General features: G+C 41.0%; 2 protein-coding genes across 4 annotated transcripts in view; both read left to right on the forward strand.

Moving 5' to 3' along the window:
- Positions 1 to 9396, forward strand: part of birc6 (baculoviral IAP repeat containing 6) — a gene marked incomplete at its 5' end in the record, with an annotated part of 127481 nt that extends 118085 nt beyond the window's left edge. For all 3 annotated transcript variants that reach the window (XM_014330344.1, XM_014330347.1, XM_014330345.1), the window contains 2 exon segments: positions 5077 to 5211; positions 8166 to 9396. In XM_014330344.1, the coding sequence (XP_014185830.1) occupies positions 5077 to 5211; positions 8166 to 8345 (315 nt within the window).
- Positions 9397 to 15911: 6515 nt separating this feature from the next.
- LOC121812747 (tetratricopeptide repeat protein 27-like) overlaps positions 15912 to 23905 on the forward strand; it is a 37573-nt gene continuing 29579 nt past the window's right edge. The window contains exon 1 of the mRNA XM_042215632.1: positions 15912 to 20072. Within this exon, the coding sequence (XP_042071566.1) occupies positions 19915 to 20072 (158 nt within the window). The 5' untranslated portion in view covers positions 15912 to 19914. The remainder of the gene's footprint in view (positions 20073 to 23905) is intronic.

Genomic DNA, 23905 nt, shown 5'->3' on the forward strand with positions numbered 1-23905 from the left:
TTTATAACAATAAAAAAAAGATTTTCAGGCATTTCTTAACAACATGCACGAGCTAAAGCTTTCTAACCAAGTAGTTTATTCCATATGTTTCTTCCATAAAAGATGTGTTCCATCTTCAGAGTGTAGGTTTTAAGTACAAGCTTAGTGTTGGAGGGTTTTATTACCATCCTACCACTTAAGGCTATTTGGATTGTAATGGCTTAATCTGGCAGACCCTCTAGATGAATATTACACCACTAATCAGTATGCAGTAGGCATAACAACCACCACTGATTGGTTTGACTAACTTGCTAAATTAATGTTAATTACCTGTGGCATATCTGGTGGAATCAGCATCACCCTGGTTTGAAGTTTCACATTGTTAATAGACTCAGTGCAGGTTTACAAAACTCTTTTTGTCATATTGAAATTTTAATTTAGAAAAAGTTGTTCAAGCCCAATTTGAGTAACATTACCATAGAATACATCTGCTACAAGAAAAACATGTTTCGGTTTGAGAGTGCACAGGAAAGCGAGTAGAAGACATGCCAAAAAGACCAACGTGGGACCCTTCACCGGCATTTTAGTAAATGAGTCGTCTTCTCAACTGGGTGAGCTGTACCAGTACCCAGTACTCATCTTTTTGTTTTTTTAATCAAATGGCCAGAAAGACAGAAAATACCTTGTACTCACATAAAGTAACACTTATGACTATGGAAATGCTTATGTACACAGTCATCCAGCAAACATGCCCAAAGATTTGACTTTTAGAAAACTGTACTGTATAAAATCAATGATGTTTTTTTGTTGTTGTTATGTTTGTTTGTTTATTTATTTTTATCCCTGACAACATCCTCTGTCACATCAACCCTCTGAATGTCCTCCTACAATACAATAATCCATACATTCCTCTTTTCTTCCTGCTCGCAGCTCTGTCTTCTACATCCTTTGTCCAGTATATCCACTGTCTCTCGTCTATACATGTCCAAACCATCACTATAATCTCACCCTTGGCTTTGTCTCCAACACACTCAACCTGATATGCCTCTGATATGCTCATCTTTAATCTTGTACATCCTGGTCACTCCAGATGGAAATCTTAGGCTCTTCACTTCTGCCACCTCCAGCTTGGCCTCCTGTCTTTTTGTTAGTGCCACGGTTTCTAAGCCATAGACCATGTAGGTCTCACTACAGTCTGTCCTCCTGTCACAAATCACCCCTGACACTTATTCACAGTGTATTCTGTTGTGTTTCTGCTGACTTTCATTCCTCTCTAGGGTCTCATGCACTTGCTCCCTATGTCCACTACAGATCACAATGTCATCTGCAAACATAATTGTCCACAGAGACTCTGCTCAGGCAGACCTCATATATCATCACTGCAAACAAGAGGAGACCTATCTCTGATGTAATCCCCAAGTTCCTCTCTTGGCATTCTTTCCACAGACCCAGTCCAACTCCTTCTGACATTCGGTTTACTTCCACCTTCTCTGTACTTCTCCATCAAAACTCTCAATTACCATGTTTAACATGTTCTCTGCATGAAGCCATACTTTTGCTCACCAGTTGTTACTTATCTTCTCAACCTAGCTTCACCAACTCTTTCCCATACCTTCTTGGTATGGCTCATCAATTTTAGCATTCTAGTTACTACAACTCTGCACATCACCCTCATTCTTGAAAGTCAGCATCATCATACTTCTTCTCCATTCCACAGGTATCTTCTCAGTCTCCAAAATTGTTAAACAGTATGGTTTAAAAAAGCTTCTGCCTTTTGTTCCTAGACCTCTTCATTCCTGCACAGGTATATCACTATGACCAACTGCCTTTCCTCTCCATGTTCTTCGCAGAGTCCCAGGAAATCAGGAAATTATGTTGCAGGACATAATTGGCATGTATCCACAATCAATGTTGCTTGTATTCTAGTGACATTTAAAGGCGAAACAGTAGAAACCCCTCTGGCCTTTATACAGAAGTAAATGCTCAAATTAAATGTAAAAAATGGATCTGTGACATTTAGTAGGTGAAATGGAGTATTGGAGCAAAAGATATTGAGGAGACATAAGTAGGACTTGACACCCAGCTGAGCAATAACACACGTTAGGCGCAAGGAAATTTAATGAAGCTTGGTGAGGTACTCCCATGTGCTTTTCTCACCACTGGCCTTTTAGCACCTTCATGTCCTCAGCTGAGGCAGACATTGACACAGAGTGTTCCAGCTGGTTGACTGGAGGTTTGACTCTCATGCATTGAAGCACAAACTGGGATTTATCAGAATGCTACAACACAGAGTTAACACTATCCCCAGGCTAACAGAAGAATATCTTATCAAAAAAGCCCTGAGTAAACGTTGTTATTCCACCTTTGTCACAGCTATGACGATACCTAAAAATAATCCAGGCAATCCAGGACAGGAGAACGACAACCACTGCCTAAACCAAGACTATTAGCAATCCCTTATGTGTCAGGAATATTGGGATGTCTTTTTTTTTCTCTTCAAAACACATCTCTGTGGCTTTTAAACCCTAAAGCACACATCACCAAACTTTAGTCCAACCCAAGGATCTGGTGCTCCAGCACAAAGTAATATAGTGAATTAAACATGCAGGAACCAAACAACCTCTGGCTAAGCAGGTGGCACAACTCAGCCTCGCCTCTGTCAGTGCGCCCCAGGGCAGCTGTGGCTACAAAGTAGCTTGCTATCGCCAGTGTGTGAATGTGTGTGTGAATGGGTGAATGACTGAATGTAGTGTGAAGCGCTTTGGGGTCCTATGGACTAGAAAAGCGCTATACAAATGCAGGCCATTTACCATGAGCTACCTCACCACGCAAGCGTACCATAATCTGTTTACACCTTACAGGCCAGTGGTCATTGTTTCAGTGATGATGTGCACATTCTGAACAGGGAGGAATGCTCATTTGAGCAGGGAGTCGAGTCCATTTATGTGAAAAGAGGACAACCATATGTGAATTGAAGAGCGAGACTCGTGTCAGTCATTGACTAGCGACCTTGTAAAACTCCTCTTTGGTGCTGAAGATGCAGTAGTGTATTCTGACACAGTGGTCTCAGCTGCAGCTCAGCTGATCTGTCTTGAGACAGATTCTGTCGCGTCTCTAACTTGCCTAAGTACAACATGTCATTTCTCATACAGGATAACCTTCAGCACCTAGATTCCTGACATAGGAAGGTGACACTTTGATGAGTGGGATGAGAGGAATCCTCACAATCAACTGCCTTCATGGTTGAGCACAGATATAATTACTGGAAACCTTTCTTGTTGCATTATTTTTGTCTAAATAGTAGCGATATATTTCACATGCATGTGAAGTGTTGTGGTGTTTGCCCTACAGATTCATCAGAAGCCTACATATTGCTACATATCCACGTTTGCTGTTCTGACTAAGCTAGAAACAGCTCCACTATTCTCCAGCCCTGTCATCAGCTTCTTGCATGTATCAATCATCTTGGCCTTGTTTTGAACACTGCTGCCTCCTCATCACAGAAAATGTCTTCTAAAGCTGTGATTACCATATGAGCTCAGCATGTCAATCAAATACTGCTTGAGCCAGAGTCTCTGAAAAATTCTCTCTACATTTGATTTTATGGAAACAATTGATTTGGTTAGTTGAGAAAGTTGCCTGCGTGCTGTAGACCTTGCCAGCAGTTGGTGTATTTGTACTAATAGTATACTTACCAAAAAATGTTGTTTGTGCTGCCAGTATCAGAGACAGCACAATCTATTAATTTAGGGTTTCTTCTACCAAGAACATTATGTTTCTTATCATGGGGCTGAATCACAGTAGCTCATACTCTGGACATTTTAGTCAGTTAGCCAATAAAGACAGAGAACACTGGGTGAGAATCATTTGAACATATTCAATGGGAAATGTTTTTTTGTGACCTTGTGAGAAAACTATAATCTCCCATCTACAAATGTCTTGAATATTTAAAGCTTGTGCGGTGTTTATTTGCATGGAGTTCATATTGATAGCATCTCATTCACCACATAACCAGTAAACCAGTAAAAATCTGCATATTGTGGTTTTGGAGGTAATACTGTCGTCACTCTCCTACCACCAATTTTGTTGAGCTGTGTAAATGTAAAAGTTCTAATGGCATAGGTAATATTTGATTTTTGGCACAAGAATGTTTGAGAGTCCAGTGTTGTGACTTACTATTTATAGAGTACATGCTTGAATTATGGAGCAGCAGGTTGTCAGGTGTAGTTAACATGGGGTTGGATGTTAAAACATTGATGTGTGTCTGTTGAGGACAAAGAGAATGCCTGTGAAGTATGCTTGTGTAGATGTATAATATTACAGCATATGTTAAATTTACAATTTTAAAAAGAATCACTAAATTATGGCAAAGTACATTATCTGCATCAAAAATAGGGTGAAGTACTATTAGAAAGTACTTGATTAGAAAACTATTAGAAATTGTATCTATATGGAATATATACATTTTCCAACAATATTCTTGATATTTGGTATTTGGTTTGCCTAAAACAGATAAGAGAAGAAATACTAAAGTTATACCATTTGAGCGGAAAAGATGGAATTGAGATGGAGAGGAGGGAGTTGTAGGAAGGAAAGATGGATTAAAGCATTCCCTAAACCCCCTCTGCTGCCTGTTCTGCTTTTTGTCTCTAATAAACAGCAAATCAGCAGCCACCATGATAACTCATCCCCTCCCTCCAATAGCAACAAATAGCAGCTACAGACACATCTAGCACCGCACTCCCTGCATACTGATAGCACAGCCATGGCGACTGTTGCTAGGAAGTTGACTGTAGGGGCAGGGAAGCAAGAGACTTGGGTGTAGATGGCTGACATCAAGCAGTGTTGCACAAATAATATCAGCCTGACTCTTGAGACTAGAGTGTGCCTCGTTTGTGGAGGAATGCGTTGTTTCAGTTATGTGTTAGAACCTGGGTAGCTATCAGTAGGTTGGAGTCCTGTTTGTTTGTTTGTTTTTTATTTCTTAATGTGCTAAATGTTTTTAATGTTTCTGTAAACATACACGGCAGAGCCAGTGACAGTTTCATAACAAAGTTTATTCTCTTTTGAATAAATGGTGTTGTTGTGTGTTTGCAGGTGATCCATAAACACTTCTACCTGAAGAGAACAGAGATCATGTCTCAGTGTGAGGAGTGGATCGCTGACATCCAGCAGTACAGCAGCGACAAGAGGGTCGGCCGCACCATGTCCCATCATGCTGCTGCTTTAAAGGTAAAGATATTGCCAGTACTTACATAGTTCTTTTCTACTTTGGGTACTCAAAACATCTATCGTTTCTACTATAATCCATCCATGCAAGACTTTATTCCATGCCTTTAAGTGTCCCAAGGGCGCTTGGATATGCAGACTAGTGGAAGAGCAGCAGCTCTTTAATTTGTGGATGGCCAGCTCTTTTTATGTGAATCCTGAAGTGTGTTGACGTTTAATACAATATTTGTTTAATTTTGCTGTCAGTTACTGAATTTAGTCTCATCCACTTTGGTTTAGTTCACCTTTTAACACTGCAAACTTTGGCAAGTGACCTATCAGAACATGATAATCCAGCAGAACAGTAATGATGTCAGTGAGGAAATTGCTGCTAATAAACACTCAAACCTCAAAATGTTTAAAATGATAAAGATCTTCACTTTCACTTCAATTGTATGCTTGAGTTTCTCCGTACATCATGATGACGATATATCCACCACATATATACACTTCCTTTTGCGCTCCCCTGAAATCTAGGGTCGATCAAGGAACAGTATGATTTTGTGACATTACATTCAGAAGGAGAATCCTGATATAATAAGAGACTGACAAACATCCTGGTTACAGATTTTTTTGACCACTTTTTTGCTGTTGTACACTGACTTCACACTCTGTTGGATGATGCCAGGCCTTGTGTTTCAGATATGAAGCTTTACAGAGTTAGCTAGCCAGCAGCAGTGCATGTAAGCACTCTCCTGCATGTCGCACTAATAAGCAGTGAGCTACCTGCAGGGGACAGGGACTCGGCCGGCCTAATTCCTGTCCCCACCTGACTTCCTTTTGAGACAAACAGGAGCTTCTAACACACACAAAGTAACACTGTAACCCCCACCCGCAAACTGAGGCTGCACATAACAAGTCCTTTCTCTAAATAACAATGAGCTCTATTTAATAAGAAGCTTCCATGGCTGAAAATGACAGGTTCATTTTCTGCCTTTATTTTGTAGTATAGCAAGAAAAGAGAGGTTACAGCAACACTAATAAACCGTTATCTGAAAACTGACTGATATTGAATTGGCATTATGTATTGTTTAGATTTACAGATACATCTATATGTTAAAGCTTTGTTTAGGGGCAGTGTTACAAATATGTTTTGAGCTGCTTATCATTTATGTACTTGTTGATTCTATAGCTTAGCCCCCGCTGCAGAGAGGACACAAGTCGGAGCTTCTTTGTAGTGAAATAGATTTTAAAAGATATTCGAAAGTAATCAAGTCCTTACTACAGTCATTGATCATGCTTTTTGTGCATTTCCACTCATTTTTGTTTCCTTTTTTCACATTTCTTTGTCTTCATTTGTCCTTCTCCATTGCTGTGGCTTCCTCCTTTGTTGAATACTGTTTCCTGTACTGCTGTAACAATTACTATTTTTCCTTCGCAACTTGTTTTCTGCCATAATGACTGTTAAACAGGGATTATACTCTGTTGAGGTCACGGACAGGTGGTGACACAAAGCAGGGGTACTTGTTACTAATATAGGCAGTTGAAGTCTGCTTTAAGTACCCGTGTGGAGTTGGTGCAATATAATCTAAATTCTCTGCGGTCACAGGAACACTGGCAGGTTCAGAGACCATTGCTCAATTTCTAAAGACAAAATTTATGTAAGTCAGACCCAAGTGGACCCTAGCTGACTCGCAGACATGTAAACTATAAAATGTACATGGAGCTTAGTTCACGGTGATCAGATTCACTCCAGCCAGACTTGCTGCACACTTGGTCTGGGTGTCATAGCTCAGACAAAGCATCTCCCACTCTGTATTTTGTGAATCTCTGAGCTCCGATTTGGTATATCACTAAAATAACAGAAAGGACCAGCCAAATCACACTTTTGCCTCCCCAGCCCATTCACTCTGTGCCACAAGTTACAAGAGGTAGTTATAAAAGGTCCATGGTAAGTCGAAATGACAGCAGATCATGCTGCAGACCAGCAATTGTAATGTGGTGACAGCAGTGAGCATAAACGGGTCATTATGCTTATCTTTTACTTGGCGTGAGCAATCCACTTCATCATTGACACAAGCAAAGCTGTTGCTCGTTTTTGTTTTTTGTTTTTTTTGCATTTGCTGTTCTTCCTCTGTGGTATTTTTGCTATAACCACCACAGAATTATAGTAATATCTTGAAATCTGCTTCCCGAAACCCCATTCTGAGCCGTCTGCTGCTCCGGTGAGCCAGCTGGAGCATAATGGCCTGACTTCAGGCCCGTCGGTGGTGGTAATGAGTTTGTCATTTTCACGATGACAAGAATACCCAGCTTTCCCTAAACACAAAAATATTTGTCTGTTGAAAGATGCGAGTTATTTGTTTCCAAGTGAAAGCAAAATGGCAGCAAAAAACTGATGTGAACATAGTTTTTAAAAACTGTTCAGCAGGTTAAATGTTTGTTTGCCCACCCAGATGGTTGGAGAAGGAGTCTGTTGATAGTATCTGGTGGTACTTAACCTTTCCAGAAACTAAGACAGATGTTTAACAATGAGAGGCACAGTCTCAGCCCACTTGAAAATACTGATTTGCAGATATTTACCATGTTAGCCAACTAGCACCAACTCAGAGCAGCTGATGCCGTAAGGAGTGGTACTGCAGTTTTCTGTGTCCCCACAGATACTAGCATGGCAAAAACCCATTAGAACATTGGTCCCTCCCTGGTGTACAACTTTAGTGGCAGTTTATTGGAAAAGTCTCCTTCTCAATATTTTCAGTACCAAGACTCGGGTATCATTTTTTCATCATTGTCCTCTTTCAACGTAAATAGGAATGTCACGATTTGTTGTTCGGGTTTGTTTCGCTGTTAAATTTTGTCGCAAATGGTTTGAAAAATGTTACAATAGCCACCTTTGAACTCTTCACGTGAGACGTGGGAAAACAAATTAAGGCCAAAGAAGTAACCAGGATTCTAACACTAATTCATCTCTTGTGCAGAGACACACAGCTCAGCTCAGAGAGGAGCTCCTGAAGCTGCCCTGCCCTGACGGACTGGAGCCCGACGGTGATGAGTTTACAGAGAAGAGCAGCGCCCTCATCCTCAAAGAGCTACCCAGTCAGGACACAGAAAAGCCCGGTGGCAGTCAGGACAGCCACTGCAGTGAGGGCCAGCTATGAGCCCTTCCCACCTGCCCCCTTCCTTACCCTTCCAGCATCTCCAGCTCTTACCCTCCTCTTCCTTATCATCTTCCTCCTCTTTCATAGACTTGATGGCTTCAGAGCACGAGCCATCACTTTGTCCATATTTGTATGTAAAGGTCTAACTAGAATAGCAGAGAACGAGGGGACGCGAAGGCGACAAGAGGAACTCTGATCTATGCTACGCCTTTATTAAAGAGTTGACAGAAACTTTTATTTACCTGTAAAGGAGTGTAAACATTTTGTGCTTTTTCCAATTGTGAAATAACCACTGATTGGTATGTTATTAAACTTGTTTATGTATACACGGCAGAGGAAGATTACAGATTATATAAGGGAACTACCTTAAGAGAAGAATGTTTACTGAATGTTCGTTTCCTTTTTTTTTTTGGACTGTTAGAGTAAGAACAGTTGTAACCAAGGATATACTGGTCTTTAAGGATCCTTAAAAAACACAAAAAAAACACACACACAGGTAACACAATCCGAGATTTTTAAAAAAGCCCCTCTGCTCATGCTCGTCTGCGTTCTCTAGGATCATATCCACTTGAATAAGGTTCAGATGGACATTCTTAAATGCTATGTTATCCCTTTTACAGGCTCCAAATTAAAAGCACCATGCTCTGGATAAACATTTGTTGCCTCTCAGAACTCCTCCATGACCGCTTTCCATCGACATGACTGTAGATCACAGCAAGACTGCGTCAGAGCCACAGGGGCAATGTACTTTGAAGGCTTTTGCATGTGTATGTGTGTTTTCTGTGCGTGTGCAACAATCCCCAGTGAGATACAAAGCTGTGATGTGCCTTTGATCTACACCATACCACCAAATGCTCCCAACTGATTTTACTGATTTCTTTTGCTATTTCTACAAAATTAAGAATATTCTGCTCCATTGACATAAAAGAAACTGCTTTGATCTTTTTTATGTTGAACTCCAGTGAACAAAAAAATGCACTTTCTATTTTACTCACTCTTTAGGGCAGTCACATTCTCCTTTTGCTAGGACATTAAATGGAGCTTGAAAGTATGTGACTGACTGAATGCTTTTTTTTTTTTCCTCTGTATTTCCCAGCGCCTGATTTAGAAAGCGTGTTGGGGGAAAACAACTGGAGACCATGTCGAATAGGGAGACTGAGATTCTCAGAACATTTTATGAAAACTTGGGGATTTGAGTAGCTTACTCAGGAAAACCTGGGCTGAGATCCAAAAAGCAGGAATTTAGAGAAGAATTTTCAAATGAAACCTCCAGTTCTCTACTAGGGTATCTTTGCCTAATTTAGTTAACAATTACAGGTTGGTATGCAGACTTGTTGATGAGTTTGACTGAAAAGTCATTAAAGAGAGAAGTTTGAAAAATCGAATGGAAAAAAGGGGAACTGACTGCAGCACATGCAAGGGTGTAGCTTATGTTACTGGCTGGTTTTGACACTGCTCTGTGGTGATCTGGGCAAGTCCAGCTCTTAATAGCACCTACGCCAGGGGTGCACAACTCCCTGCTGTATGTGCTATAAAGCTATGGTGCAACCCCTGGGAAAATTAGGTCATTGGCAAGAGTATAGAACTTGAGTGCATGCTGAAGTGGCAACCCCTAACCCCACTCAAGTAAATGTAAGTGTTTGGAAAAATCTACTTCTAAAAGTACTTTATTGCACTATGTTCATTCACTCATGAGCTGCTGTAACATGAATCAAATAGCTGAATGGCCACCTCAGCATGCACTCAAGTTTGATAGAGTCTTCCTAATGACTTAATTGTATTTAGATATGTTGCAACAGGGACACATGGAAAAGTTTCAGGCCTCCAGCCTTCGAGGACTGGAGTTTAAGACCCCTGATATAGAACTTGATACTGCCTACATCTTATCTGAGCAACACACCTTGTGTGCTCAACAATTAATAATACCAAGTTTGGCAACTAGCTTGCAAATGGTTCGTGAAGCAGCTCTGAGACTCTTTCAGGTCCTGTTTGGAGGATTTTGGTCCATCCTCTTTGCTAGCACTGGCTGATAAGAAATTGGAGCTCCTTGTGTGCCTGTACTTCTAAGGTCTTTCCACAGATATTCAGTGATGTTTCGTTTGAACGATGTGAGGATCAAGGTGAAACCTATTGTTTAAGATCATTATTCTCCTCCATCTTCAGTATTCCAGATCTTACAAAGTATGTTTCCAAAATTTGCTGCTGTTTTATCGAACATATCCATCACTGATATGTTGAGAAGCATAAATTTCTGTTTCAGCTCAGTAACTCTAGGACCAAAAATGCATCAGACCATAAAGTTTTCTTCTGCTGGTTCTTACATTAAAGTCATATTGTTCAGGTATGGCTGTATGGTAGAATCACCATCACTGTGGTTTCTGATTTACTTTATTAGCAATTCTGTAAGCAGTTTTCTCTTCCTGACCTCCACTGTTGCACGTTAATGCTGTTTTTAATGACAGTACAAAGTGATGAAAAAATCCCTGGGAGAAAAAAAGAAAGTTTGTATATATGTATGTATATAACGTGGCTGTAGCGTAGGACCTACGTCCTACGCTACAGCCACGTTATATACAGGTCATCTACTAATTGCAAGGTTGGTGGTACAATCCCCGGGTACTAGTCTACATGTCAAATATTCTTGGGTAACCCCAAGTTGCTCCCAAATGCATCAATTGGAGTGTGAATAAAAAATGGAAAGCACTCAAGCATAGAAAAAAATGCTTGTGCCAATGGAGGAAGTTGTGTAAAGTGCTATTTAAGAACCAGTCCATTTACCATTTACGTACATACATACATTTCCTGTACTCTGTTGTGGCACTCTGTATATGGGCCCAGCTTGGTTCTTACATGCTGCTACTATGTGTTGAGCAGTCTCCAGGGCACCGTCTGCACATCTGTTGGCTATGGTAGACTCCTGCCTCTGTGGATCTGGTGCTTGGGATGTGTTCGTGTGCTGCCATGTTCAGAGCCTGAGTAGTGTCAGCCTGAACACTGTTAAAATGCCCTGTCATCAGTGCCCAGTTCACATGAAACTGTTTTTGTACAGTAATTTATCTTTGATATGAATAATCACGAATTGACACTCTCACATGCAAAAAATATTAAACTTATTATTTTTATCAGTAGTAGTAGTGTTACTGGGAAAAAATAGTTATAATGGGTGCCAGGCAAGTGTACTGTTCACTTATGTCTTTTGTTCACTTATGAGAGTCACTCTAGGTGGACCATTGGAGAACAGGCCATTTATCCTCCCAATTACATGTGATCTGGACTGAAAATCAGGGGCAACGGGTGTTATGGAGTGATGAATCCAAATGTAAGAATTTTGGTTCAGTCCATTGACAATATGTTCAGAGAGAGATCCAGCAGTGAGTGTCTGCAGCCATCTGTAAAACACCGGAGGTTCTGTCATGTTTTGAGGCTCCATTTCAGCCGGTGATGTTGGAGATCTTGTCAACATTAATGAAATTATGAATGTTAAAAAGTACTGTCGGGTTTTGATCCATCAAAAGGAAAGCATTTGATTAACGAGGGCTCCATTCTTCAGCATGAAAGTAATGCCAAACGCTGTCAATGCTGTAGAAAAACACAATGCAACACCAGCAGTCCACACCTCAAATTTATTAAAGCAGTATGGAATCATGTCAACACAAAATTAAGCCAACATCCAACGAAGAGTTTTACCATATCCAGATTTAAAGGTAAGGAGTGTTCAGTGTGTAGGTCCTTATGTTTTTAAATTACATGTGACATTATGGGATTTTTTTTTCATATAGTAAAACGTGCTGCAAATCAGACCGAGGTAGGCTAACTGTTATTTAATAGCTGCATGAAAATTCTCTGCAGGTTAGTGCAGGATCAACAGCTTAGTTTGCTGCACTGTGATGGATTTACAGTACATTGGTACACAGTGGCTTTGGTTTCATGGTGAGAGTAAGGTTACATCAAGTGTTGCAGAGATTCATTTGGACCTCTAATGATGATTATTAGATTAGGACCATTGACCAGGACAACTTCTGAAACATCTGCTGACATCTGGTTGAATTAAGCTGTGTACATCGACAAAGAGCAACAGGTCAGTTGATCACAGCCTGTACACTAAGAAAATCTACTGGGGTTCGGGGTTATGATTCTTTTCCTCACACTGAGCCATTACAACCAGTTTAGTGTTCCCCACGTGCTGAATCCCACCCGTTTGAGGCAGTTACCCTCTACAACGTAGGCAACAGAAAATAGATGTTTATTTTCCTCTTTTTCTTCGGAGGCAAGCTTAGTATAATTAGAATTTTTAAAAAGTTAGACTAAAGTTGTAGTCGCATATACTGATATTATTTTATTATGTTAATATAGTAAAAGGTTCAGTTAGCTTTACACAAAAATAGAGGCGTCCTCCAAAGAGATCCTACTTTCATACTTTGAGTGCATTTCAGAGCCTGTAATTTTTTACTTGAGTAAAGAAGTTAGAGTATTTTAACTTAATATTAGTATTTGTACTTCCACTTAAGTACAGAATATCTGTAACTGAAGAAAGAACACCATGCCATTTGATGTCATGTATCTTGATGATGTGCCACTGTCATCAGAGGCACCTCAACTAAACAATTTTCACTTGGTAAATGTTTTATTTTGTTTTAGTAATTTAGGAATTCATTTGTCTGATTATTTAAAATAATACATGAAATTGCACCTTGGGATTTTTATTTATGTAATTATTTCTGCAAGTATATCTTAGCTTTACTTTAAATATGAATAAACATGATGAGAGAATTTGTGGTGCTAGTTTTCATTGCACAGAAATAGTAAGAAATATAGTACGATACTGTGAAGCAGCTGAAAGCACATCTCTAAGGATACAAATGTTCTTACAAATGGAATGGATGTGTTGACCAAAAAAGTGCAGTACTTCATGTATAAACCCTTTAAAACCTAGAATCTTTCGGCTATAGTGGGGCCCAAAACCTGTACGAATAGGAAGCTAAATAAGGAGTTTGAGCAGTAAAACAACTGCACACAAAGGTTTGGGCAAATTGCTTATTTTGTTGAATCTTTTCAAAGTGGAATGAAGCAAATGCAATCCCTGCAGCAAACATCAATTAAAAATGAGCGGTATATTAAATTTTAATATAATTCAAGTCACATGACAGATATGATTTTCAAAATTTGCAATATTTCTTTTGTGACTGAATATGAGATCAGGACTTTTTTTTTTTCCTTCTTCTTGTGAATATCTGTCTGGAATCAGTCTGATATGTCTGTGAAGGTTCTCAGTCATCCAGGTCATCGTAGTCAAAGGAGCTTGCAAAGAAAAGCGTCTGGACTTCTTTAAGTTACTTGAGGACCGAAATCCTACGGTAAAAAAAAAAAAAAACCGGGGTTTTGGGTCCAAATTTTCCCAGCCCGGCTTTTCTGGTTTTTGGATGCCAACACCAAAATCCGGGTTTTTTTAAAAAATTTTTTTTTTGGCAGTAAAAAACTTTTTGCATGCCCTTGTTGGGGCCCCCCAAGCGGTTAAGCTTTTATTGGCGCTCTTGTAATATTGTAAAGCGATTTAAAATGTGGTATGTAACTATGCTATTCGGCGTTAATCTTATACTGGGATTGATTTTCAGTAAATGATGAAGTCGATTTAAAAGAAATTAAACATTAGCTAACGTTAGCTTTAGTTCGCCCAGTTGTCCCAATGTTCACCGGAGACGTAGCTGGACGGAAACTAGATGGTTATGTTGAAAAGCTATGAACTAAAGCTAGCGTGGTTGTTTCTTTTTTTCCTGGTAGTTTTTATCATTAGAGTCTAGCATGACGTCTTCTTTCCATACACCTTTGTCCAGTCGACTCGAGCCGCATCTGTCAGCTGCGTTTAGAACCCTGAAACTAATCCACAACTGCCAGAAAGCCCCAATGGTAGACATCCTGTATTAAACAGTGCTGTCTGTTTAACTGGGGCTCTCTTTGTTACCAGCAGGCTTTAAATGGCCAGACTGCGAGATTCCTGCTGGATAACCCGTCTCTAGTGTGACTTCAGTACGGTTTGTTCCTAGACCACGTCTTATTTCTGCCGCAGTAATTGACAGTGCATTAGCATTTAATTAAACTGGAGTGATTTGTCAGTGGAGATATGAAAGAAACTTAAGGTAGGGACGAAAATTGCAGTCTTAAAGCACAATATTCAGCAACTAGCTGTAAATCTATTATCCAGTTCTTGGAAGACAATTTCTTATAAGAATGAAAGAGCCTTTCACTGTCAGTTTAAAGGTACATGATAGTCATTTTTTTTTCTGTTGAAATAAATAAAATGGCCAGATTGAAATATTTATGAAAGCATTAGCTTTGGACTGCATAGCAATAGTCAGACTTTACCCCAGATGCTCTGTTATACTGGGAGGCTGTAGAATAAAGTAGCCTAAAACAATGAAGGAAACGAGAGATGGCTCTTTATTACAGGGTCCCACTGTAGCCAGGTAAGTACTTAATGACCTGTACCTCATTTGATTTCGGTGTGACACGTTTTCTATGTTGAAAATGAAACGGATACGTCTTTAAATTGGACACAGCTCACAGTGAGTGACACCACTGTTGTTCTCGGGCTGTAAATGGTTCGATGCGCTCTGCTGAGGTGCTCTATGTGCCAGGATGTGTGCAGGCATCGTCCATCTCTCTGACATCCACACTGTCTTCTTATGGGCTTTGTTGGTTGAGTGGCATGGTTAAGTGCTGTGATCTTTTGCAAGATCCCGAAACAGTCATACTGGTTTCTGTTTTGTCCTTGAAAGAGATACTTTTTCTCTCTCCATTTAACGTCATCAGACACCTTTTCTTCATAGCTGGCTCTAGAGTTTTTGTAGTTTGCTGCATCTAAGGTGCTCTACAGTACAAAGAATGAAAAGTCCTCTGTACACCACTGCATCTGCTTGCTTACATATGCAGTTTATTTTGGGTTTTTTCACACAAAAAAACATAGATGGAAAATCAGTAAATGTAGCTGAAAAACTGCATCAGTGCCACAAATTTGTTTGTCATGATCTTTATATGTTATCCAGGTATGAATACAAAAAAACAGTTTCCTTCCTGCACTGTCATTGCGAGATGTGTTCATGCTGTTGGTAAGAAAAGTCTGTCGATGGTTTCATGTGATGAATCACATTTGAAGATGTAATTAATTTGGTGCAAAAAACCGCAGGCACTGCTCTCTCTCTTTTTTTTTATTTGATGTGCTTCATTTGATGTACGTACTTGTACAGATGGACTTGTTAAAAATTTGTTCTTAAAAACTTGTTATTCGTATCAGATCGAGAGGTCTTTCTGTTTACCCGATCCACTGTTTTATTGTACAGGTATTCAGGTAACAGTTTTTTGTACTCTTACCTAAGTTTAACTGCCACTCTTTGATACTTTAAATTGAAACTGCATACTTTTATTCAACAACTACATTATCAGTTATGTTTAGTGTAAGTGCCGTTTGTAGTTACTTCATGTTTTCATTTGAGGTAATTTTTTGATGCATATTCTGAAATTTTATGTTTGAGAATAATGTATATCATTTCAGTTTATTTTGGAAAGTCTCAACAGGTTGTTGAGCTTTATTGTGAAAGGTTGATGCGGAAAATAAACAAGTGGACGGCGGAGCCACACGATGGTTTTAACGTCGTTGTTGCTAACAAACCGAAGCGTAAAACAGTCGCATGTCCGACCGTAGTGTTATTATTTGTACTATAAGAGAAAGAGAGAACTATAAGAAGAAATGAACATAGCAGCTACATTTAGCTAACATGTTCATCTAACAGTTTAAGATGTTTGCCAAATAGTTTGCAAGCTACAATACTGTGCATAAATCTTGAGCCACCCCTGATTTCTTTATAAACTTAGCACAAAAAGTAAGGAAATTTGTGTTTGGTTAATTATGTCTTTGTTGTAACAATGCTTCTTGGCAGTAAATCATATACTGCTGGAAACCCTGCGTATTTCTCCGTAGTAAGGAAAATGCATGTGCAGCACAACTAAAAATGAAAAAATCAACTCTGCTAACTTAAGAAAAACTTGCCAATGTGAAATTGGCTATTCTGTTGGCTCATGTTTGGTGTCATTTATTGGTTTGGATGAATAAACAAGACCTATTGGCAATTATTCAGTTGCAAAACCATGTAAATCACAGTTCAACAAAAGAATGCTTAATACTAATACAGTGAATTTGAAATGAAACCATATATGTATAGGCTTTCATCTTTAATTCAAGGGGTTAAGCCAAAGTATTGTATTTATAACAGTTTTATGCATCGTCCTCCATTCACAGGGGGATAAAATTAATTGGACAAAATAACATCATTTGAAAAATAATTTACTGCAAGATTTGGATAGCTCTAGCAGGCAGAAACTAAAGACGGCTGCAGTCTTTAGTTTCTGAGATTAGCTAACTGACTTGGCCAGTGAAGAATATCCCATTTCTTTGCCCTGAGAAACTCTAGGGTTGCTTTTGCAATATGTTCTGGTTCATTATCTATCTGCACTGTGAGGTGGCATCCCATCAGTTTTGCAGCAGTTGGCTAAATCTCATTAGAGAGCATAGCCCTTTGTACTTCAACAGTCGTATCAGCAAGAAACACTACTGGCCTGGCTCCATTGGCAGACATACATGTCCATGCAATAACTTTGCCAGATGACAAATTATAAGCTCTCCCTTCCCTTTTCCAAACTTGTGTAGCTACTCCATACTTTTCACCACTCTGGTACAAGTCAATCTTGGTTTCATCTGAAACATTAGATTGTTTTTTATGTGAGAATTTATAGGAGTAAGTTAATTTGACACCGCTTGTGTCGAGCCAAATGAGATTGTTTGACTTTCTTGGCAGGTAATATTTCATAAACCATTGTTCTTATATCCCCTCGACCTATTACCATGGAAGTGTTGTGGCAAGATTTATGATGAACTGACATCTTCTTCTGCATTATTTCCCAAAAGTGTGTTGTATCAGAGGTGGTGTAGGGTGTAAATGATCGTAGAACATAACACTCAGAATTAAAGCCAGGCTAATGCAGCTGATTGAGCTTTTATGCAGATTATCGAAGCTGTATGGACAGCCCTGCTTCAAGAAAGACAAGCAGCCCGTGACTGTGTGCATTTTTTAGTTTTTCACAGAGAAATTGGGGTTCCCATGTGAGCTATTCCTGATCTTTCATCTTGAATCTATATTGCTTCTCAGCCCTGTACGCTTTTGCAAATTCTGTTCACCATTTCCTTATTAACTGCAGCTCAATGCCTGAACGTTTATGAATTATGGACTAATTTGAGGGCCCCTACCTTGTTTTCCATAATTGCTGCCATTTCAACAGTAGACCTGAAGAGTAGTTGAAATGTCATTAAACATGTGGCCATACCTCAGGCTTTCATTTTCCCCTCATAAAGCCAGAGACTTCCTCCTCCCGTCTTCTCCCTCACACCTCACTGCGCTACTATGGCAGCCCCTGGGTTTCATTAGATCGGCAGTCAGATGAAAATCTCCACACCTCTTTTACAGCACCAGTCACACTGCAAGCATTTATTAAAGCCAAGGGGACAGTTGAGCGACCATGTGACTGACCTGTGGATGTGGGCATGTGGGATAGGCTCACACTCCTACATGAAAATAGTTTTCCATCTTTGACAAAACTATGGTGTTTGGATTCAAGGATGCGTGTCATTGGTAAGGGGGATGCATCGTCTTATTGTTTCTAACAGCTGTCTGGAAATCAACTAAGCAAACCTCTTTTGGATATAGAGATATTTTATTTATTTATTTAAAAAAAGAAAAGAAAGAAAAATGGTTGTAGAGAGCAGTGAAGCTGGCACAGGTTCTCTGACATGACACATCTGTTATTAGTGTTTAGGTTATTTGTTGTCCACACCTGGTTTGTGATGGAGACAATCTTGTCTGTTTCTCAACTTGGCCAGGCTTTGTTATGCAGCTCAGAGCACAATCTACTTCCTCCCCTCTATTCCCTCCACCAGGGTAACACAAAGTAATCAATGCTAATGAGCCAAGCCAGTCTCCCCGCTCAAATAAAAAGCTAATGAAAGACGGGGAGATGTTGAACGGAGCACTCGGGCAACACAATTATTTCTTGTTGGCAAGCGGTGGCCCAGCAGCTGCCCTGTGTCTTTCAATAAATCGACATTTCTCATCATCTCGGTATCAGCCTTTTCAGCATGTCCTCTTTATCTCACAAGTGTACGGTGGTTTTGGAGCATGAGCAAGGTAAATACACACTGTATGCAGTATAGGTAGGGGATTGTTTATAGCAGAATACGGCTACAGTGGAAATAAGTGCATTAGCACCACTGATGCCAACTTGGGCTTGGTCATTGTTTCAAAATCAAACTTTGTCCCTGTTTACATTGTTATACAGCTAGATTTTGCAAAGCAAAGCTTTCTTGTTCTTTTAAGGGGTTTAAAGAAAAGACTCATTATAGAGAGCAAAATGTGTTTGGTGCCACAGTGCAGTCAGATCACAGTTCTGATTGCAAAAGCTGCCAGACCAGACAGGATTTAAAAACAAAAAATCAGACCAATCGATTCAGCTTTACACACAAACTTAAACTACACTTTCTTTGTAGCAATTGTTTTTTTGTTTTTTGCATTTGGGTATAGCAGATCTACATAGTTTTGTTTCTGTCATTTATGTTAAGTACAGTGAATTTGTGAATTTGTGTCATGAAATGCAACCCATAAATAAAATTGCCATTGCATAAAAGGTGTTACCTGTTTCTTTGTTTGCTGCAAAAGAAGTCAAACAGTGTTTGACATCATCTGACAGCTTGACAACTGCAAGTATTAATATCAGTACTGGCCTAAAAAAACCCTCTTATCCGTTGGAATATCCTTTTGAGCAGTGAGTGTCCAAGGCATTGATCTTTCAGGTCTAACCAGTTACCAAAGGCTGGCGTGATGGTTTAGAGTTCAACACCACATAGCAAATTACCAGAACCACAATGGAGCTTCTTCAGCAGAAGTTTGCAACGGACTCCGTCAAAACACGGACTCAGCGCCACAGAACACTGATGGAAAGACCCGAAGATGGCAGTTCAGATGTTTTACAGACATCTGAAACTCTAGAACTGCAATTACTGCTAAAGACTTGTTCTAGCGCGCACGCGCGCACACACACACACACACACACACACTCCTTTTTTGCCTGTCTATGATTGCACCAGTCACTAGGCTTTTTTTTTGTAAACATTGAAACAATGTAATTGTTATGAGATGGTCAATACTGTGTTGGTATAATGTTCTTTGGTCCTTGGGGTATGAGAGTTTTCCGTAAGAGTGCAAATGAGTCTTTTCTAGACTAAGAAGCAGCGACACTAAACATGTTATTTTCTTTTGGCAGTAAACAAAAGTCTGTTCTTATTCACAACATGCCGTATTAAAGCAATGTATGATATTTCCTGGCAATATTGGGATCGTCATTCATGTACTTGATCCAAATTTCCTTAACTGCAGTACACAGCATTATTTTAGTTACAGAAACCAAACGGTAAACTTCACTTCTCCAAACATATTGTCTTCCAGAGGCAGGCCCTCTGCTGGAGTCCCTTATGGAAGGGGACTTTGAAGCAGTTCTGCTGAGCACGGAAGTGACAGATCTGCTCAACGGACATGGCGACTACCACGAAGGGGAGAACATAGAGTCCTACCTGGAGAGACGTTTACTACTGTACCTGACCGATGGCACCAATGATAACCAGACCAGCAGGTACTATTAGGGCTGGGTCACTTGATGTCTATAACCGATTCAATTCTGATTCACAAGGTCCTGATTCAATTCGATCTTCAAGTGGAATTCAATTTTGACTCAGTCAGAAATATTATAATTCAAATCGTTTATCAGTACATATCCACCCATCCATTCGCTTCCGCTTATCCTTTTCAGGGTCGCGGGGGGTGCTGGAGCCTATCCCAGCTATCATAGGGCGAGAGGCGGGGTACACCCTGGACAGGTTGCCAGTCTGTCACAGGGCCAACACACAGGGACAGACAACCATTCGCACTCACATTCACTCCCGCATTCACACCTATGGGCAATTTAGATTTGTCAATTAACCTATCCCCACAAAGTCATATCCATCATTTAAAAAAAAAACAGCAGTGAACACAGACTGGTGCATAATAAGTGAACAAATAATACAGAAAACAGATTTTTGATGGCAAACTGGTCTTGAAGTACACTGAGCGAGAGAGCACTGTGCAGGAAGTGTGATTTTTAACCGTGATGGATGCAAAACGGCAAAAGTAAGAGAGAATTCATGACAATGTTTTTCAAATGGGAAGCGTAGTTTTGATCTTCTTTTGCTGCTGGTTCAGCAAATTTTGGTCCGAGTGACAAAACCTGCAGCTTCAGGATCTTTGAGTTGTCGGCTTTCAGCACTGACTGCGTGTCCGTGTATGTGCAGCTGGGTCGTGCTTTGTGTTTGCATCTTTGATCGGAATCCATTTACCTGCTTTTTCAGCTGTTTGGTGTTTTAACTCTTTGGCAGTTTTTGAAATGTGCGGAAACTCCTGTGGGGAGCTTTGTTTCCGGTGCCCTATTCGCGCCTGGTTTACGGTCCAAAACAAGTTAAGCAAATGAATGAATCAAGCGGCGATTTACATTTCTATAGATGTCTTGGGCATTAAGATAAGATAAGATAACTCTTTATTGTCATTGCACAGTCATACATAGTACAGTAGTACAATGAAATTGGAAAAACTGTCCTACGTCGGCACTACATATAACACAACACGACACGATATGACACATCACAACGTAACAAACAACACAACACAGTATATTAACTTAGTATAAAAAAGAAGAATAAGTGTATGTGTATTGCACACTGTTATTATTGCACATTAATTATTATTGCACCTTGTTATAAATATAAATATTATTGTTATCGTTTTAAACATTGTTACCTCCCCCTAAAAAGTCCAGGGAGGTATCCAGTCAGGTCAACTATTTACATTGATCAGGGCTATTGCCCTGTTGTAAAAGCTGTCCTTGAGTCTATTTGTTCGGGACCTCAGCAGCCTGAACCTCCTGCCAGACGGCAGCAGCTTAAACACCCGGTGTCCTGGGTGTGTGCAGTCCCGTAGGATGCTGCGTGCCCTCTTGAGACAGCGAGTGCTGTACAGGTCCTTCAGGGAGGGAAGAGGATGTCCAATGATTTTTTGGGCCATGTTGATGACCCTCTGGAGTGCCTTTCTGTGTGCTGTGGTGCAGCTGGAGAACCACACACCGATGCAATATGTCAGCACACTTTCAATGGAGCAGCGGTAGAAGACGGTCAGCAGCTCCTTCTTCAGGTCCATTTTTCTGAGGATTCTCAGAAAGTGGAGACGCTGTTGGGCCTTCTTTAAGACCGCAGAGGTGTTAGAGCTCCATTGGAGGTCTGTGTCTATGTGCACACCCAGAAACTTGAAACTGGAGACCCTTTCCACGCACTCCCCGTTGATGCTGACAGGCTGCAGCTCGGACTTCCTCCTTCTGAAGTCAACTACCAGTTCTTTTGTTTTGGTGGTATTGAGGTCCAGGTTGTTATCTGCACACCAATCTGACAGCCTCTGAACTTCAGCTCTGTATGCAGTCTCATCTCCCCCTGAGATGAGCCCCACCACAGTGGTATCATCTGCAAACTTGATGACTGTGTTGTCTGGGTGGGAACTAACACAGTCATGTGTGTACAGAGTGTACAGTAGGGGACTCAGTACACAGCCTTGTGGAGAGCCGGTGTTGAGGCTGAGGGCTGAGGAAAGATGAGGCCCCACTCTAACTCTCTGTACACGGTCTGAGAGGAAGTCTCTGATCCAGCGGCAGGTGGTGGAAGGAAGTCCAATTTCCAGCAGTTTATCTATTAGTCTGTCCGGGAGTATCGTATTGAAAGCAGAGCTAAAGTCAACAAAGAGCAGCCTGGCGTAACGGCCCTGCACTTCCAGGTGAGAGATGGTGGTGTGGAGCGTTGTAGCAATGGCATCTTCAGTTGATCTGTTAGCTCTGTATGCAAACTGGAGCGGGTCGAGTGTGGGTGGCAGGCAGGACATGATGTGACGTCGGACCAGTTTCTCAAAGCACTTCATTATAACAGGTGTTAGAGCAACTGGTCGGTAGTCGTTGAGGCTGCTAATGTTAGTACGTTTTGGCAGTGGGACAATTGTGGCTGACTTTAGGCACGGCGGGATGCAGGACTGGGACAGTGAAGTGTTGAAGATCTTAGTGAAGACCCCAGCCAGCTGGTCTGCACACTCTTTTAGGACCTTTGCGGTTACCCCATCTGGTCCGGTGGCCTTCCTGGGGTTCACTGCCCAGTGTGCCCCCCCCCCCCCCCCCCCCCCCCCCCCCCCCCCCCCCCCCCCCCCCCCCGCCCCCCCCCCACCCCCCCCCCCCCCCCCCCCCCCCCCCCCCCCCCCCCCCCCCCCCCCCCCCCCCCCCCCCCCCCCCCCCCCCCCCCCCCCCCCTCAGTGTGCGCCTCACCTCATATTCCTGCACTATGAGGCTTGGGCTGCTGCTGTCCGATGTTTTTGCTGCTGCTGCCTCTGGTCCCTTCACCTCAAAGCGTGCGAAGAAGTGGTTCAGCTCCTCTGCAAGCTCCGCGTTACCCTCAGTCAACGTGGTATTGCCAGGTTTGTAGTTGGTTAAGTGCTGAACTCCCTGCCATACCCCAATATATCTGTAAATGATGTTCATCGACTTGTCGATATTTTTCCCCGCGCCTCAGAGCAAAAGAGAAAAGGGATTCAAATGTTATATTTCTCAGCTGTCCCTCGTTTATCGCGGGTGTTATGTTCTAAAAATAACCAGCGATAGGTGAAATCAAGTAGCCAATTTTATTTTTTGACGGTGCAAAACGTTTCGTGGACATACAGTACTGCACTTCAGAGTCACACTGCTAGCGATCGATGCAGCGATTCTGTACTGTACAGGAGAGACGTCACGGAGGAGATCGTCTGCAGCGATCAGGACGCAGGACACAATGTGACGTAAAAAAAAGCAAACTTGCACTAAAAAATCCGAAACAGCGAGGTGAAAGGTGAACCGCGTTATAGCGAGGGACCGCTGTAATTTTGAAGGTAAGTCACAACATACCCTTCGTAAATACTAATGTATAGAAACCGTTACCAGCAATCATTCATTTTTTGTGGCTTTTTTTCACGGTTTGTTAACATGCTGTGTAGGTGTGTACTTGACTAGCTGATATCGACATAACGGGGGAAACATCTGGTTTGACTATTCTTCACCTGTAGTTTGAATGCTGAACATTTGCCTGTTTAAATCATAAGACCAGTCACTATACAGAGATGTGCTTCTGAATGTGGACGATGTGTCTTCTGCTGCAGTAATGCAGTTCTGCTTGTGTTGAGTGATGTAAACAACTGATCGATCTAAACGCTTTAAACGTCAAAATTGATCATTAGATTTTTTATGACACAACAGCGGTGAGTGTTCCCACCTTCTGCTCTTTGTAACTTAACGCAATCTTTCCGTTTTCGAGTTTTGGACATGATTTTGGAGGATATCTTCGCAGTAGCGATTGACCGCAAAGTAAAGCTACC

The sequence above is a fragment of the Haplochromis burtoni genome, unplaced genomic scaffold, assembly GCF_018398535.1.
Source record: "Haplochromis burtoni strain Fernald_Lab_line unplaced genomic scaffold, NCSU_Asbu1 Contig_778, whole genome shotgun sequence".
NCBI classification, from domain to species: Eukaryota; Metazoa; Chordata; class Actinopteri; order Cichliformes; family Cichlidae; genus Haplochromis; species Haplochromis burtoni.